Source organism: Mustelus asterias, chromosome 15 (genome assembly GCF_964213995.1).
Source record: "Mustelus asterias chromosome 15, sMusAst1.hap1.1, whole genome shotgun sequence".
Lineage (NCBI taxonomy): Eukaryota > Metazoa > Chordata > Chondrichthyes > Carcharhiniformes > Triakidae > Mustelus > Mustelus asterias.
Window position 1 is genome coordinate 70,532,063 of NC_135815.1, and position 19,534 is coordinate 70,551,596.

Here is a 19,534-nt window from a genome sequence, read left to right on the forward strand (position 1 = left end):
GGATTGGTGGTGCAAGCAGATATGATAGGGACGTTTAAGGGGCTTTTAGATAAGCACATGAATATGCAAGGAATAGATGGATATGGACCAAGGGCAAGCAGAAAGGATTAGTTTAATTTGGTGTCATGTTCGGCACAACATCGTGGGCCGAAGGGTCTGATCTTGTGCTGTACTGTTCTATGTTCTACGTACTATTCCTGTGAAGCCATTTGGGACATTTGACTGTTAGAGCGGCAATGTGAGTGCAAGTTCTTATTGATGTTAAGATGACCAAACAGTGCATGACAGACCCACTCACTATGGGGGGGATATTGACTTGCTAATTGCGTAACCAATACTGTATAAAGAATTTTGACTTTGGCATAGCTGAAAAACTTGATAAGTTCAAAGAAAGTTGAAACTGCCAAGCTCCCTGGATCAGCTTAGAGCATCAAAGGAAACTTTGGAAGAACTTTATGAGGATCTAACATTGTTGAACTGATGCAGAACTCGAAGGAGGTGAATTTGATACTTAGAAGAAGGTTTTGGACAAGGTTTTGGATGCAAAAGCAAAGATTGCAACTGCTGACAATCAGAAACCAAAACAAAATGCTGGAAATACTCAGCATGTTAGGCAGGATCTGTGGAACAAAGGGCAGAATATTACAGTGGCAAGGGGTCAGGGAGTGGGCAGATCACTCTCGCCACTCCAGAAACAAAGTTGGCATGGAGCTGACCTGCTCTATGTCCGTCCACCCCAAAGCCATAACATGATGCAGGTGGGCTGAAATGGGGCAGTGTGGGAGCCCCTGGGGAGTAAGCCCCACCCTTGGGAGCTGCCAGACAATCCAATTGGCCAGCAGCTCCATCGGTCCCGACAGTGCCAGGAGCGCACTGTGGCCACTGTTGGGATGAACAAGAAATCTGACTGATCCCAGAGCCAGGTAAGTTTGGGGTTTCGGGCAGGGAGGGTTTGAGCAGGTTAGGGAGGGTTCAGTGGGGAGTGGGTGGTATGTTAATGGAAGAAGTGGATAGGAAGAAACGGGGAGTGTTATCTTAGGTGGACTGCACCCCCAATCTGCAAAGGCAGTCCCAATCCCCGAAGGTAGTATCTCCCTTCCTCCCTCTCCTTTAAGAAGTTTATCAAAATGCGGTTTTCCCATTCCCGCTCACATGAACCATTTCATGGCATAGACAATGTATTATCAGGGCAAACTGTCTTGTTAACGAACCCAATTGGCGCTTGATTCTTTATTTAAATACGCCAGGCGGACACCAATTTCAGCGCCTATTACCCCCATCCCCTCCACCATCACCCCTGCCCCACACTATGGGGTGAGCTCAGAGGTGGGTGGGAAATTGGTGGGGTGGGCCCTCACCCTACTTTGTGTGCCGCCCCCCCCCCCCCCCCCACCCCACCCCACCCCCACCACACCCAAAAATTCACCCTGGCATTCCAGGTTGATGACCTATCACCAGAACTGACCTTTCTGATGAAGGGTCAACCTGAAACAATAACTCTGTTTCTCTGTGCAGACATGCTGCTGGATCAGCATTCTCTGCTTTATGTCGGAAGAAAGTTATCCAATTGAACTGAAAGTCAGAGGAATTCTTGGCAAATGGACTTGGGTCAAAGGCTGCTTAAGATAGGAAACAGAGTCTACACTGGCGAGGTATAGTGCTAGATTGTGGAAATCCCACAAGGGGTCAGCACTTTAACCCATGTTTTTAATCCGTATTTAATCCACATCTCATTTGGTGATGACGCAAACATTAGCAGAGCTGTAACAAAGGACGGGGGTGGGGGGTGGGGGTGGGGGGAGGGGGCAGCAAATTGTTTTACAATGGGGTTTTAATTGCTTCTGGAACTTGACAGACTGATAAATGAGATTCCACACAGGTAACTATAAAGTATGGCACAGAGGTCAATTGAAGAATGCAATTGAATTAACATGCAGAGACCTATAAAAGGATGTGAGAATTAAATGGGCACGTCACTTTCAATGTTTGGATAAAGCATTGTCCAATGAAAACTAATAATAATGATAGCAGGTTGTAAACCTGTACAAGTTATTTTTAGGCTTTACATTGAAATTGTCAATATGTTGTGTCAATTTTGGTTATTGTCTGAACAAAGATACACTTACATTAGAAAGGACATCAAAAACCATGTGAAAGGTGGAAGAAAGAATAGAGGAACTTAACCTTTGCAGATTGGAAAGAAAATGATGAAGAAAGTATGAGAGGGTATAAATGGAAAGTAGTGAAAAGTAAATCTTGTACAGATATCAGTGAAAAATATTTAATGTGATCAGCCCACTAGCAAAGTGGGGGCAGAAACATTGGGAAACTTCAGTCATCAGAAAGATAGGTTTGAAAGGGTGAAATTGGTTTTGCTTGTCCTAAATTTTCTTTGTGCTAGCTAACATTTCCTACTATTATCTCCCAATTGGTCAGCCAGTACAGATGTTTAAATGTAAAAACAACAAGTGATGCTTTACCTCTTTGCTAACAGGCTTATTTCACACCGGATAGAGTTATAATGATATATTGGCCTTGGAGAATAAGGGATAAAATTCTGAGGACAGGTTGCATTGACCAGCGGCACGGTAGCACAGTGGTTAGCACTGCTGCTTCACAGCTCCAGGGACCTGGGTTCGATTCCAAGCTTGGGTCACTGTCTGTGTGGAGTTGGCACATTCTCCTCGTGTCTGCGTGGGTTTCCTCCGGGTGCTCCGGTTTGCTCCCATAGTCCAAAGATGTGCGGGTTAGGTTGATTGGCCATGCTAAAAATTGCCCTTAGTGTCCTGAGATGTGTAGATTAGAGGGATTAGTGGGTAAATATGTAGGGATATGGGGGTAGGGCCTGGGTGCGATTGTGGCCAGTGCAGACTCGATGGGCCGAATGGCCTCTTTCTGCACTGTAGGGTTTCTATGATTCTATGACCAGGCTTGTATTCCCTGCAATATAAAAATTTAAGTGGTGCTCTCATCAAGTTGTTTAAAATGATTAAAGAATTTGTTCAGATGGATAGGGAGAAAATATTTCCTTTGGAGGGAGGGTCCAGAACAAGGGGCTATAACCCTAAAACTAGAATCCCTAAAGTGCAGAAGGAGGCCATTTGGCCCATCAAGTGTGCACAGGCAACTATCCCACCCAGACTTTATCCACAGAACCCCACATATTGCCCTGCTAGTCTCCCTGACACTAAGGGGCAATTTAGCATGGCCTAACCTAATCTGCACACCTTTGGAGTGTGGGAGGAAACCCGAGCACCCAGAGGAAACCCACACAGACAATGTGCAAACTCCACAGTCACCTGAGGCCAGAATTGAACCCAGGTCCCTGGCTCTGTGAGGCAGCAGTGCTAACAACAGTGCCACCGCGCTGCCCTAGAGTTAGGCTGTTCAGCAAGCACTCATTCAAAGGGTATTCATGAATATGGAATCAAGGTAGGTCAATAGACTTAAGATACAGATCAACCAAGAACAGCAGAACAGGCTGGAAGGATTGAATGGCCTTTTCCCTGTTCCTATGATCCATATGAAGTCCCGATGGCAAGAGAGATGGTCTCACAAAACGTATCTAAATAAAGCACCGCATCACTAAGCAAATATTTAATTCTTGTAAGTAACAATGCTTCCAATTTGCATTAACGTGCACTATAACTGGCCCATGATGTTCTATTGGAGCAAATTATTGATTGGAGACTGTAAATAATTTTGCACCACTAAATTTTGTTTAGGCTAAAAGATAATTTGTTCTGTCAAACCTGTGAACTTCCTTCATTATGGAGTGAAACAATGGTTTTCTGTTGGCCTTAGAAGACGTTAATTTATTCTGACTTGCTTGCAGGGTGCAGTTGGTGGGGTCAAAACAGAGGCTGATTTCATTCATTTCTGTAATGGTTTTAGTCCAAGTTGAAGGCGCAAAAATAGTCATGGTTCAGAAGGCAGGACAGTTACTGTCCAAATGGAGCGAGACAGATTCTTGTTTACAGTTTCACTTTTAATTCTTTGTTGTTTTCAAAATTCTCTATTGTGTACAAGAACATTCTAATTATCCTCATTTATAACATACAATAATAGAACGAACAAAGATTTTTTGTGGCGGTTTCTTTTTTAATGAATGAAATGTGTTGTAACATGTTAAAATGGCAGCAATCCAGAAGATAGGAATTTCCACGTTATTTGGATGATTTTTTTTTCTCTCTGTTACTTGTTGTTCTGACTATGTTCTAACAGATTTATTAGGTTGCAACATCCAGACTGCTGTCCATCTGTAATCCCTCTACCCTGAGTATCAGACGTTGCAACAGTCATTTTGGGCTTGTATTCAAAGGCTCCAATATGAGTGCGCACAGAGGTGAACGGGCTTGTGAATTCACACCACTGACTGGTGTGTCAGTTTCCCAGCACCATCTTGTCCCCAGGCCACCTTGCACAAGGGTGTTGGAGGATGCAGCAAGACCACCCACCTATAAGCGGCTGGTAGCTAATTGACATTGCTAAAAGCCTATTAAGACCTATTGTTGGATTTTCCAGTAGGTCTCCAGACTCCCTGAGGAATCAGGGAAGGATGTAGCTGCCCAGAGGGACCCTGGGATAGTGGAATAGCAGTGTATATAGACTGGCTTAGAAGCCCTCCCCACCTGACTGGCTTCAACTAGAGCAGGAGGCCTCCCTTGGAGGGGTTTCACTCCACAATGATAGCTGGACTGCTAATGGCTTTGTCACTTTAAATTTTAGAAAATGTTGTATGTCCTGCCACTGCAGGAACGGGAGGTCACTGCTACTGATGTTATCACTGTGCGCCCATTGCTGCTGCACCTCCAGCTTCACTCAGGGAGAGGGGCAGTAAGCAGGGAGGCAAGTGAGGCAGCGAGAATTCAAGAGCCGGGGAGGGAGGAATGAGGGTCAACAAGTGGGACAGCGAGTGGAGGTGAGTGGGACAGCAAGCAAGGTGGCTAGCAGGAAGGCAGTGAAGGAGTGAAGCAGTGATTGGTGGGCATTCAAAGCATTGTTCTTTCACATGGGCAGCTATCTGCAGCATCATTGGCAGTGATGTCATAGTGCGCAGCCACATTTGCAGTAATTATGGTGACACCAAACACAACCATCCCTATACTTTAGAGTGACTTCATTAGCAGTAATGCATTTTGAGATGTTTCAAGGTCATGAAATCTATCTAAAAACAAGGGCTCAATTTAATGCCCTGCCCTGAAGTGAGATTGGAGGTGGAGGGCATTTGATCAGGGAAGTTGCCTGCTTTCTGTCTTTGCACTGATTAAAACTGGGGCCGGAAGGTTTCTGCATGGCCTTTCTATCCTGATGCCAATTGAGGCCATTAAATGGGCAATTAATGTAAGCTGGTTGGTGAGTTTAGGCCTTTCTAGACTCGGCACTGAGGAGATGATTGGTGAGTGAAGATAACTATACCATACTATAGTAAACACTTTATATAAACTATAAGTTCTGCCAGTGCAGCTCAGCCATTTGGAATGTGCATTCTGTAGGATGTGGGAAGTCAATGCCTTTGATAACTGCATCTGCAGGAAGTGTCGTCAGCTGCAGAAACCTGAGCTCTGGGTTGTGGAACTCAAGCAGTAGCCGGAGTCACTGTGGTGCATTCACAACAATTATGTGGCTAGCATATTTAAAGAAGAAGCAGCGAAACAGCACACAGGAAGAGAGGGAATGGGTGACCATCAGAGAGTATCTAAGAGGAACAGGCAGGAATCCCTTGAGTCTAACTCACTCTCTAATTGCTTTGCATTTTGGATATTGGTGAGCAAGATGGTTCCTCAGAGGACCAGAGCAAGAGCCAATCTGTGGCACCACATGTGACTCAGCTGCATGGAGGATGGGGGGATGGGGGCGGGGAAGATTGGAACTGTTATAGTGGTACAGGGTTCCACAGTTAGGAGAGCAGACAGGCATTTCTGGGGAACAGACAGCATTTCTGCAGCCATAGATGAGACATCAAGATGATGTGTTGCCTCCCTAGAGCCAGGATCAAGGATGTCACACAGCAGCTTCAGGGCATTCTATAAAGAGAGGGCGAACAATCAGAGGTCATGGTTCATCCTGGTACCAATGACACAGGTAGGAAAAGGATGAGGTCATGAAAATGGTTTTATGGCGTTAGGAAAGCAATTAAAAAGCAGGGCCTCAAAATCAGTAATCTCAGGAATACTCCCAGTGCCATGTGCTAGTGAGCACAAGAATAGGAAAATTGAACAATTCAACATATGTCTAGAAAAATGGAATAGGTGGGAGGGCCTTAGATTTCTGAGGCATTGGGACTGGTTCTGGGGAAGGTGGGATCTGTACAAGAAGGATGGGTCATAACGTAACAGGAATGGAACTAATATCCATGTGGAGACGTTTGCTCCTGCTGATGGGGAAGGTTTCGGTTAGATTGGCAGTGGGATAGAAAATTCAGAGTGGAGAGGAGAAAAATTGGCAATGGGAAGAAGAGAAGTGTTAACTGATAAGGAGGATACTCCAGAGTAGTATCAGGATAAATAGAATTCCTGGAGAGTTTGATAGGGTTAGAGTAGATAATGGTAAATTATTAGATGAAGTTAGAATAAGGGAAAAAGTTAAAAAGCCTAAATCAGGATTAATGTACATTTATGTGAATGCATGGACTGTGGCTAATAACATTGGTGAAGTACCAGCACAAGTTGACAAAGGATTATAGAAACGTAGAAACTAGAAGGAGGAGTAGGCCATTCGGCCTTTCGAGCCTGCTCCACTATTCATTTTGATCATGGCTGATCCTCGAATTCAATAGCCTGATCCCCCCCCCCCACCTGCCCCAACTCCATATCCCTTGAACCCTTTAGCCCCAAGAGCTATATCTAATTTCTTCTTGAAATCAGACAACGTTTTGGCCTCAACTACATTCTGTGGTGGTGAATTCCACACATTCACCACCCTTTGGGTGAAGACATTTTTCCTCACCTCAGTTCCAAAAGGTTTAGCCCTTATCCTCAAACTATGACCCCTCATTCTGGATTTCCCCGCCATTGGGAACATTCTTTCTGAATCTATCCTGTCTAACCCTGTTAAAATTTTATAAGTTTCTATGAGATCCCCTCTCATTCTTCTAAACTCCAGTGAATGTAATCCTAATCGACTTAGTCTTTCCTCATATGACGGCCCTGCTATCCCAGGAATCAGCCTGGTAAACCTTCGCTGTACTCCCTCTATAGCAAGGACATCCTTCCTCAGATAAGAACACCAAAACTGCACACAATACTCCAGATGTGGCCTCACCAATGCCCCACCAATTGCAGTAAAACATCCCTATTCCTATACTCAAATCCTCTCGCTATTAAGGCCAACATACCATTTGTCTTCTTTACTGTCTGCTATACCTGCACACTTACGTTCATGACTAATGCATGAGGACACCAAGGTCTCGCTGAGTATCTACCCCTCTCAATTTACATCCATCTAATAATAATCTGTCTGCCTATTATTGCGACCAAAGTGGATAACCTCACATTTATTGGCAGCCTGGCTCCAAGAGGGACAGAACTAGGAATTACATAAGAGAGCAGGGAAGGAAGAAAAAGTGGGGGTGGGGGTGGAAGAGTGGTAATATTGCCTAAAGATGGTATAACAGTACTGGAGAAGGAGGATGTTCCAGAGGGGGCCAAGGATAGAAACTCTCTGAATAGAGGTAAGGAATGAAAAAGATGCAGTAATATTGATCGGTGGAACTGATGTAGAGAAATAAAGTTGCAAAGAAATTTCAGAGAGATGCAAGAATTATAGAGTAATTATAATGAGGGACTTCAATTATCCAAATATAGACTGGAATAGGAATAGTGCGAGGGGACAACAGGGCAAGAGCTCCGGGAGTGTGTTCAAGATAATTTTCTGCCACAGTATGTTACCAGTCCAATAAGAGGGCAGGCATTGTTGAACCTGGTTCTGGGGAATGAGTTGGATCAAATATCAGTGGGAGGTTCAGATTGGCCATGGAAGAGGACAAGGAACAATCCAGAGCGGGTATAACTAACTAGGGAAAAGACAACTTTGATGGGATGAGAATGCATCCATCTGAGTCGAGTGAGTTAGAATCAAATGTTAGCAGAAAAGATGGTGGCTGAACAATGAGCTGCCTTCGAAGAGATAGAATTACAGGCAACGTCAAGGTATATTTCCTTAAAGGGGAAAGACAGGACAAATGAATGTAGAGCACCCTGGATGACAAGAGAGATAGAGGTGAAGATGAAAGGGAAGAAGTGCTCATATGACAGAAATGTAGAAAATACAATGGGGAATCAGGCTGAGTATAGAAGGACCACAGAGGAAGTGAGAAAGTTAATGAGAAAAGCAAGGAGGGAGCATGAAAAGAGACTGGCAGCAAATATAATATACGCGCCTATCTTTTATAAGCATGTAAATAATAAAAGGGTGGTGAAAGAAAGAGTAAGGCCAATTAGGGATGAAAAAGGAAACTTGCACATAGAGGCAGGAGAAATAGTGGAATTATTAAATCTGTACTTTGTATCTGTCTTTACAAAGGAAGAGGATGCTACCCAGGTGAGATGAGATAGGAGGTGACTGGCACACTAGAACAATTTACCATTGAGAGGAGAAGGTGGTAGAACGGCTATGTTTATTTAAACTAAATAAAGCACTGGGACCGGATGTGAAGCATTGAAGGGTACTGAGGGAAGTGAGTGGAAATTGTAGAGACATTAGTGATAATCTTTCAGTCTTCCTTAGACACAGGGTGGTGCCAGAGGACTCTAATATTACAACCTTGTTTCAAAAGGTGTGCAAGGATAATGCTGGCAACTACAGACCAGTCAGTTTGACTTCAATGGTAGAGAAACCTCTGAAAACTGTAGTTTGGGATAAAATCAAGATTCACTGAGACAAGTGCAGGGTAATTAAGGAAAGCCAGGATAGATCCATGAAGGGAAAATCATGTTTACCTAACTTGCTAGAGTTTTAGTGGAGCTAACAGAGATGATTGATATGGGCAACGTTGTTGATGTGGTGTATATGGATTTTCAGAAGGCATTTGATACAGTGCCACACGACAGACTTGTGAGCAAAATTATAACTCATGGAATAAAAGGTAAAGTAGGCACTTGGCTAAGAAATTGGCTGAGTGACAGAAAACAGAGTAGTATAGTAGTTTTTCAGATTTGAGGAAAGCTTGATATGGAGTTCCCCAGGGGTTAGTGTTGTGACCCTTTCTCTTTCTGAAATATTAATGATCTAGACTTGGTATTTAAGGATAAAAACAGAAAATGCTGTATAAACACAGAAGGTCTGGCAGTATCTGTAGAGAGAGAAATAAGTTAACATTTTGAGTATGTATGACTTCTTCAGAGCTGAAGAGGAGTGGGGATGTGATGGATGATATGGTTGGAGAGGGGGTGGAGAAGGTGTAGCAGAATCAAAGGTCCAGGATAGGTGGGTGCTAAGGAGAGATTGACAAAGATGTCATGGACACAAGACAAATGGAGTGTTAACAGTGGCATTAAAAGCTAAAGAAAGTGCTGATAGTGGCATAAAGGTAAGATAGCAGAATGCATTAAAAGGTGAACAAATGTTCAGTGCTCAGTGAAAGCAAAGTCACCTTCAATTTGGTCTACTATATTCTGCTTCCAATGTGGTCTCCTCTACATTGGGGAGATTAAACACAGACTGGGTGACCGCTCTGCGGAACACCTTCGCTCAGTCTGCTAGCATGACCCGAACCTTCCTGTCGCTTGCTTTAACTCAGCATCTTACTCTTATGCCCACATGTCCATCCTTGGCTACTGCAGTGCTCCAGTGAAGCCCAATGAAAACTCTAAAAACAACACCTCATCTTCTGTTTACAGCCTTTTGGACTCAACATGGAGTTCAACAGCTTTAGACTATGAACTTTCTCGTCTGTCCCAAACGATGGCAGACAGAAGCTAAAAGCCCATTCACTGCATCGCACATCATTGAGATATCTCGTGCCTCCCTACAGATACTTCATACCCACGTCTAATCTACATGAGAGGCAAAAAAACTGGTAAAAATTAAGGAGAGGCAATCTGGAAAATTCCTCTTCAACCCACTGTGGTGATCAAACCTGGTCAAAGAGGCTTAGCTGGCCCTGAGTAATGTTACTAGATATCTCCCGCTTGTAAAAGGAGGTCACAGCACTGGTAAGGAACAGGTCCAGTTTTTGATTGATGAAATCCAGAGTTTACCCCATGCTGTTTTGAAAACATCATAGTTTCCTTTGTATTAATAGCCTTTATTTTATATTATAATTTCTTTTGTTCTGGTCAAACTTAAATGGATGTCCAACGTTGTACCTCCAAGACGATGGTTGTGTTTTGGTACCTCTTTCTGAGATCATTGGCTAAATGGGAAGTTAAGACATATTCCTCACCTAAAGTTATAGTCCAGTGAGTCTATCACTCTATAGTTGAGCGAGTGGGGTGGCACGGTGGCACAGTGGTTAGCACTGCTGGCTCACAGCGCCAGGGACCCGGGTTCGATTCCCAGCTTGGGTCACTGTATGGTGTTTGCACATTCTCCATGTATCTGCATAGACTTCCTCCGGGTGCTCTGATTTCCTCCCACAGTCCAAAGGTCATGCAGTTAGGTGCATTGGCCATGCTAAATTCTCCCTCAGGGTACCCGAACAAGTGCCGGAGTGTGGCAACTAGGGGATTTTCACAGTAACTTCATTGCAGTGTTAATGTAAGCCTACTTGTGACACTTTGAGTTGAACACAGACACATTTTCGACATCTGAGTAAGGAACAATTACTATTTATCTCTGTGAATGTGTTGCTGCTGCTTACCTGTGGAATCTTATAAATTTCCCTTGGCACTGGGGAGTAGATTCAGCCCATCTAGTTTATACTGGCTCTTTATTACCTAAAACAATCCAAAATGAACCCCACTGCTATAATCTCCAGCCTCCTGCCACATTTAGTTCCTCTGCCGCAATGATGTTTGCAATGCAATCCATCCTTCAATAAAATAAATGTCTGTGAACTAAAAATATTCTCCCAACTCAGTCCTCACTGTCAACGACAATATTGATGCAGATCATCACTGTCTCTCCAACCAGAGGAGATAATCTTTAATCTTTTAGTATGAATGAATATATTTTAAATTTAGTTTGCAAGTAAAGCCAGGGTCTGAGAGTACCTTTCCAAAGCTGAGGAGAATACAAGTTGTTTCACTGATATATCCAGTAAACTGAATACAGGAACGCTGATTGCGAAACAGACTACACTACTTAGGTATAATGATAGAAAGGGAACACTCTGGTTCACAGAGAATGAGGGGTTATTAATGAGAGTGATTGTTGTTGCTATGTTCACAGAACTATCTGGAAAGAACAAAAACATCGTCGAAAACTCAATCACCTTTTTTCAGAATGTATAATTGTGTGTATGCTTATAAAATTAGAAATGGATGCCAGAATTTTACACCTCCACCACTCCCCCTTCCCCTCCCTCTCACTCTCCGCACATTCTGAGGTTGAGGGGGAAGTGTGAGATTGCAGGAATGAGATTCCCTCCAGATCCCACCTTCCCCAGCCTCACAGTGATTTAACGCAGGGACGGGTAGGGCCTTGGACAAGAAGTCCACCCTTTCCCCACTTGAGGTCTCTAAAGTGGCCAATTAAAGGGCCCTTTCCTGACCAGCCTCAGTTTTTAGGCTGGTGGATGGATGACAGCTTGGGGGAGGCTGAGAGGGGCAGTGAAGAAGGTAACCCAGAAAAGTCGATCAGAAGGGGGGTGGGGGGGTGGAGGGTGCAGGGAGTGCTGACACTCCTCCATCATCTCTCTTCAAGAGCCCCGAGTTACGCTCTAACAAGCGTTGATTGTTAGAGCACAATGATACATCTATGATGGGTAAGTTGTTAGAAGGTATTCTGAGAGACAGGATCTACAGGCATTTAGAGACGCAAGGACTGATATACGGACAAACAGCATGGCTTTGTGAGTAGTAAATCATGTCTCACAAATTTGATTGAGTTTCTTGAAGGGGTAACCAAGAAGGTAGATGAGGGCAGTGCAATTGATGATGTCTATATGGACTTTAGCAAGGCCTTTGACAAGGTACTGCGTGGTAGGTTGTTGCATAAGGTTAAATCTCAAAGGATCCAGGATGAGGTAGCCAAATGGATACAAAATTGGCTTGATGACAGAAGACAAAGGGTGGTTGTAGAGGGTTGTTTTTCAACCTGGAGGCCTGTGAGCAGCGGTGCGCCTCAGGGATCGGTGCTGGGCCGACTGTTATTTGTCATTTATATTAATGATTTGGATGAGAATTTAGGAGGCATGGTTGGTAAGTTTGCAGATGACACCAAGATTGGTGGCATAGTGGACAGTGAAGAAGGTTATCTAGGATTGCAATTGGATCTTGATCAATTGGGCCAGTGGGCTGACAAATGGCAGATGGAGTTTAATTTAGACAAATGCGAGGTGATGCATTTTGGTTGATCGAACCAGGGCAGGACCAATTCAGTTAATTGTAGGGTGTTGGGGAGAGTTGTAGAATAAAGAGATCTAGGGGGACAGGTGCATAGCTCCTTGAAAGTGGAGTCACAGGTGGACAGAGTGGTGAAGAAGGCATTTGGTATGCTTGGTTTCATTGATCAGAACATTGAATACAGGAGTTGGGATGTCTTGTTGAAGTTGTACAAGACATTGATAAAGCCACACTTGGAATACTGTGTACAGTTCTGGTCACCCTATTATAGAAAGGATATTATTAAACTAGAAAGAATGCAGAAAAGATTTACTAGGATGCTACTGGGACTTGGTGGTTTGAGTTATAAGGAGAGGCTTGATGGACTGGGACTTTTTTCTCTGGAGCATAGAGGCTTAAAGGTAATCTTATAGAGGTCTATAAAATAATGGGGGGCACAGATCGGCTAGATTGTTAATATCTTTTCCCAAAGGTAGGGGAGTCTAAAACTAGAGGGCATAGGTTTAAGGTGAGAGGCGAGAGATACAAAAGGGTTCTGAGGGGCAATTTCTTTACTCAGAGGGTGGTGAGTCTACGGGCAGGGTGCTAAATTGGGGGAAGGCTAACTATAGCCGGATTAGGCAGGAATTGGTGGATGTTGATTGGGAGAGGATGTTCGAGGGTAAGTCCGAGTCTGGCATGTGGGAGTCTTTTAAGGAACTATTGATAAGGCTGCAGGATAGGCATGTGCCTGTAAAAAGGAAAGATAGGAAAGGTAGGATTCGAGAGCTGTGGATAACCAGGGAAATTGAGGATCTGATTAAAATGAAAAGGGAGGCGTACGTTAAGTCCAGGCAACTGAAAACAGATGGAGCTCTGGAGGAATACAGAGAGAGTAGGAAAGAACTCAAACGGGGAGTTAGAAGGGCAAAAAGAGGTCACGAGATGTTCTTGGCAGGCAAGATTAAGGAGGATCCTAAGGCATTCTATTCATACGTTAGGAACAAAAGAGTTGTCAGGGAGAAAATCGGACCTCTCAGGGACAAAGGAGGGGAATTATGCTTAGAACCCAAGGGAATAGGGGAGATCCTAAATGAATACTTTGCATCGGTATTCACGAAGGAGAGGGGCGTGTTAACCGGGAGTGTCTTGGAGGGAGGTGTTGACCCGTTAGAGAAAATCTCCATTACAAGAGAGGAAGTCTTAGGTTTTTTAGGGAACATTAAAACTGACAAAGCCCCAGGGCCTGATGGCATCTATCCTCGACTGCTCAGGGAGACGAGAGATGAAATTGCTGGGCCTCTGACGGAGATCTTTGTCGCTTCTTTGGACACGGGTGAGGTCCCTGAGGATTGGAGGATAGCGAATGTGGTCCCATTGTTTAAGAAGGGTAGCAGGGATAACCCAGGAAATTATAGGCCGGTGAGCTTGACGTCCGTGGTAGGGAAGTTGTTGGAGAGGATTCTTAGAGACAGGATGTATGTGCATTTAGAACGGAACAATCTCATTAGTGACAGACAGCATGGTTTTGTAAGAGGGAGGTCGTGCCTTACAAATTTGGTGGAGTTTTTTGAGGAAGCGACAAAAACGGTTGATGAAGGAAGGGCCGTGGGTGTCATCTATATGGATTTCAGTAAGGCATTTGACAAAGTCCCACATGGCAGGTTGGCTAAGAAGGTTAAGGCTCATGGGATACAAGGAGAAGTGGCTAGATGGGTGGAGAACTGGCTTGGCCATAGGAGACAGAGGGTAGTGGTCGAAGGGTCTTTTTCCGGCTGGAGGTCTGTGTCCAGTGGTGTTCACAGTAAGAAGTCTCACAACACCAGGTTAAACACCAGTGGTGTTCCGCAGGGCTCTGTACTGGGGCCTCTGCTATTTGTGATATATATAAATGATTTGGAAGAAGGTGTAACTGGTGTAATCAGCAAGTTTGCGGATGACACGAAGATGGCTGGAATTGCGGATAGCGAAGAGCATTGTCGGGCAATACAGCAGGATATAGATAGGCTGGAAAATTGGGCGGAGAGGTGGCAGATGGAGTTTAATCCGGATAAATGCGAAGTGATGCATTTTGGAAGAAATAATGTAGGGAGGAGTTATACAATAAATGGCAGAGTCATCAGGAGTATAGAAACACAGAGGGACCTAGGTGTGCAAGTCCACAAATCCTTGAAGGTGGCAACACAGGTGGAGAAGGTGGTGAAGAAGGCATATGGTATGCTTGCCTTTATAGGATGGGGTATAGAGTATAAAAGCTGGAGTCTGATGATGCAGCTGTAAAGAACGCTGGTTAGGCCACATTTGAAGTACTGCGTCCAGTTCTGGTCGCCGCACTACCAGAAGGACGTGGAGGCGTTAGAGAGAGTGCAGAGAAGGTTTACCAGGATGTTGCCTGGAATGGAGGGTCTTAGCTATGAGGAGAGATTGGCTAAACTGGGGTTGTTCTCCCTGGAAAGACGGAGAATGAGGGGAGAAATAATAGAGGTGTACAAGATTATGAAGGGTATAGATAGGGTGAACAGTGGGAAGCTTTTTCCCAGGTCGGAGGTGACGATCACGAGGGGTCACGGGCTCAAGGTGAGAGGGGCGAAGTATAACTCAGATATCAGAGGGATGTTTTTTACACAGAGGGTGGTGGGGGCCTGGAATGCGTTGCCAAGTAAGGTGGTGGAGGCAGGCACGCTGACATCGTTTAAGACTTACCTGGATAGTCACATGAGCAGCCTGGGAATGGAGGGATACAAACGATTGGACTAGTTGGACCAAGGAGCGGCACAGGCTTGGAGGGCCGAAGGGCCTGTTTCCTGTGCTGTACTGTTCTTTGTTCTTTGAGTGTCTGGAACAAGCTGCCAGAGGTAGTAGTACAGGTGGGTACAACTTTGGCTTTTAAAAAGCATTTAGACAGTTACATGGGTAAAATGGGTTTAGAGGGATATGGGCCAAATGCGGGCAATTGGGATTAGTTTAGGGGTTTAAAAAATGGGCGGCATGGACAAGTTGGGCCTGTTGGGCTGAAGGACCTGTTTCCATGTTGTAAACCTCTATGACCCTATGACTCTATGATTGTTAGAGCATAACTGGAGAGCACAGTGGCACAGTGGTTAGCCCCTTTCTGAATGGAGTTGCCCTCCCCTTAAGGCCAGCGATTTCCAGACCTCCCTTCCCACGCGGCAAACTCCTGAGAACTCAATTGTGCCCCCTCGTGATCCCCAGGTCTTCCCTCCGCTCCCCACCCTGGAACATCTGACACTTACTGGTCCTCTGGTTCCCAGACTTTTGCTCTGGTAGCTCCTTGCAGTGCCTCTTCCGGCCACTGCAGCGCTATTGCTAGAGGAACTGGAGAGCTGGCACTCAATGTGATTGGCCGGCAGATCTCCAAGATGGGACTTTCTCCTCACTGAAGGACAGATGTCAATCAATGCTTGTTAGAGCATAACCCGGGGCTCTCGAAGACAGTGGAGATGTATTCCCCACCGACTCTTCAGATGGCCATGCCCCGGCACCATTTTTTGTTGCCTCTGCATGGATGACGAAAGTATAGATGAACATACTAAAGAAAATGCTTCAAGTCATTTAATGGATGTATTTTGTGATACCTGTTTAGTGAATGGTAATTTTGAAAATCATGGAAGAATATAATCATATAGGTTTCAGCTGGACTTCCATTCCTTATCGCTCCTTTATTACTTGCTTACATTTTGTCAATCGTATATTTGGTAGCTTAAGTGGTTAGCTGAGCCAACCCTAACAATTTGTCCTTTCTGTATGACAGTTGGGAGTTGTAATATTTTTTGAGGTACGGATACTCTGTGTGACATGATTTATCTCAAATGAGAAATATTTTCCTTTGTTCTTTCCGAAGGGTGAAGTATATTGGCATCAAGGTTGAGGACATATGAAAACAGTCTATTTTGCTTTCTTTTTCTCCTGCACTTCCGGGCTGTGCAGCTTAAGTTGAATCGTCCTGGGACATTTTATTTTGTTAAAAGCTCTTTATAAATATAAGTTGTTACTGTTTGTCAACTTTCTTCTTTTATCCCCAGGGACTCCTCTGGTCTCATTTAGAATTAATGGGATGGTACCTGACTTGAGATTTAGTTGACAATTTGCTCAACTCTATTTTTGTCACTTAGTCCTGACAGGTTTTTTTTCCCACCATTGCTGGTTTAGAATTGCTCAGTATTTTATTTTTATTATATTAGGCTGATATGTGATTTAGATTTCCACTTGATGTGGCCTTTCCGAAGATTTGCTGACTTAATAGTTCTGATCGGAATCCACTGTCTGAAAGGATGATGGTAACTCAGTAACATTCGGAAGGGGATATTTATTTGCAAAGGAAATATTTACAGGATCACAGGGAGCCGAACCAATTGGAGGACTCTTCAGAGGGCTGGCACAGGAATGATTGGCCGAATGGCCACTGGCTGTTCCGAATGACTTCACGATTCAGTCAGCTGGAATTTAGAAAACAGTAAAGAAATATCTTATAAAGGCTTTCCGACAGAAACTGTGTGGCAAGAAAATAATTTGTAATAATTGGGCCATTTGTTTCCTTTGATATTTGTAGATGGTGTTGCAGTGGAGAATGTTAGGGAGAAGAAAAGCAACCCTGGAGCTTCTGAATCTCTGAATGCAATGAAGAGCCAACAAACCTCAGCCATTGGAAGGATAGTCAACTGGACAACCAAGCACAGGGCAAAAAGGTCAACCTTCTTCCCAAATGGAGTTAAAATTTGTACCACGGAGTCTATGAGGCAGATCATGGCCAGTCACCTAGCATATTACAAGTTAAAGGGTAAGCTGTTTACTTTGATGTTTAACCACTTTGTATGAAGTTAGTCTGAGGTTGGATTGCTTACCGGTAAATGTGTACCTGGCAACAAAAAGCTCTGGAACTTATTTCCCCTTTAACTGTGTCACATTATTCAAGAAGGGCAGCTGAAAGCCAGGTAAGTACACACTAGTCAGACTAAGATAGGGAAATTATTGTAAAAATTCTGAGGGACAGGAGTAATCAACACTTGGAAAGGCAGGAATTGACCAGGGATAGTCAGCACAGATTTGTTGGCGGGAGATCCTGTCTGTTGTGGTGCTGTGATGGTCAGCTGATTACAGACCTTGTTCCGCTCAAGTGACCAGACAAAGAATTTCAGAGTTTTAAAATTGGCCTTTATTACAAGTTCTAGCAAGGGTTCCAGCATGCCAGCTGGTGGCGCAGTCCAGAGCACTGGGTACAGAATTACACAAACAAATATACTTCCAGATTTAATTACAAGTCATTAGCATATATTAATCAGAGGTGTATGTTTGTATAAAAGTTATCTATGTTCACTCACAACTATTGATTAGGTTCACACCATGCTTAAGGTACGGATACTCCTAACCAATTACAGCACGTGTACATCTACTTGATTATAAATATACAATTAGTGTAAAGGCTTGAATATACTACCTGGTCCTTAAAGTAACAACTTGTATCTGACTTGTAGATATTAATTATCATTCCCACGTCCAAGAGCCCTGGTACTTGATGAATTCTCCTAGGCTAGGGAGGTTTGATAGGTAAACAACCCTGATGTTAAAGTGATCAACAGTGTTGCCTCCCCATGTTATCTTGAGGCCATTTGGTTGTCTGAACAAATTGAATTGTTTACAGTGCATGAGGGTTGACACCTGCGATGTTTCTGCCTGAGAATTAACAGCCTCCAGTTTGAGCCCTTAGGTACTTACTGCTAGCAGTGTATATGATTTTTCTGTTGAACTGAATCTTTTAACCCTTTCAGTGAATATGATTCTTAGTATGAATACTAACCTCCTTCATTGTCTAACTAATTTAATTGAGTTTATTGAAACGGTAACTAAATACTTTGATGAGGGTAATGTAGTTGATGTGGTTTACACGGATGTCAATAGGACCTTTGACAAGGCCTCACATGGAAAGCAGGTCCAGAAGTTAAAGCCAATGGGATCCAAGGCAAATTGGATCCTAAATTGCCTTGTTAATAGGAGGTAAAAGGTGATGGTGGAAGGGCTTTTATGATTGGAAACCTGTGACCAGCGGTGTACCACAAGGGTCAGTGCTGGGACCCTTGCTGTTTGTTATATACATTAATGATTCGGAGATGAATGTAGAAGGTGTAGTTAGTAAGTTTACAGATGATACGATAAAAACTACCAACTTAAGTGAGGGAGTTCACACGTCCAAGGTGTGGAGACTGTGATAACTAGAACTGCATATTTAGCCAGGTGTCCTGTTATACTCAATTCAGACTGTTATAGACACCAGTGCAGCCCCAATGAGCCAAAAGATCTACTTCTGGACTGTTCCACGGTTCTCCTCTATGGTTTCGATGATTAAAATAATTATCTCAAACCAATATAGAATGCATAAAATACAGTTCCAAGGTGTATAATGTTCCAAGTAATTTTGCCTAAACAACAGCCTCCATATTGTTGACAGATGCTGGCAGCTCTGCTGAGTTTTCCCAGCATCCCGTGTTCTTGTTTCAGATTCCAACATCTGCAGTATTTTGCTTATTTTGGCCTAGATCTGTTGAGTGTGTTGGAAATAAACCCCTCGAACCAAATTTAACTTGATAACAGCAGCTTAAACAAACTAAGCCCAAAATTCCTCACAAGGACAATAACTCAAAAATGCAACACCCAGTTTAGGTTCACCATTGCACTGATTAATTCATAGCTGTTGTGGTGGATACAGTGGGGGCTAAATTGAACAGCCCCTCCAGAAATGGTGGTACGTTGGCACCGTGATTAGCACTGCTGCCTCACAGCGCCAGGGACTCGGGTTCAATTCCAGCCACGGATGACTGTCTCTGAGAAGTTTGCACATTCTCCCCGTGTCTGCGTGAGTTTCCTCCAGGTGCTCCGGTTTCCTCCCACACTCCAAAGATGTGCAGGTTAGGTATATTGGCCATGATAAATTGCCCCTTATTGTCAGGGAGATTAGCAGGGTAAATGTATGGGATTACAGAGATAGAGCCAGGGTGGGATTGTTGTCGGTGCAGACTTGATGGGCTGAATGGCCTCTATCTGCACTGTACGGATTCTATGATTTAAAAGGGTACCTCAGTTGCAATGTGCAAGTA

At 43.9% G+C, this 19,534-nt stretch overlaps 1 protein-coding gene across 1 annotated transcript in view; it reads left to right on the forward strand.

Annotated features, from left to right (window-relative positions):
• LOC144504734 (interphotoreceptor matrix proteoglycan 1-like) overlaps positions 1 to 19,534 on the forward strand; it is a 287,982-nt gene that overhangs the window by 137,291 nt on the left and 131,157 nt on the right. Inside the window, exon 5 of the mRNA XM_078230478.1 lies at positions 16,996 to 17,223. Within this exon, the coding sequence (XP_078086604.1) occupies positions 16,996 to 17,223 (228 nt within the window). The remainder of the gene's footprint in view (positions 1 to 16,995; positions 17,224 to 19,534) is intronic.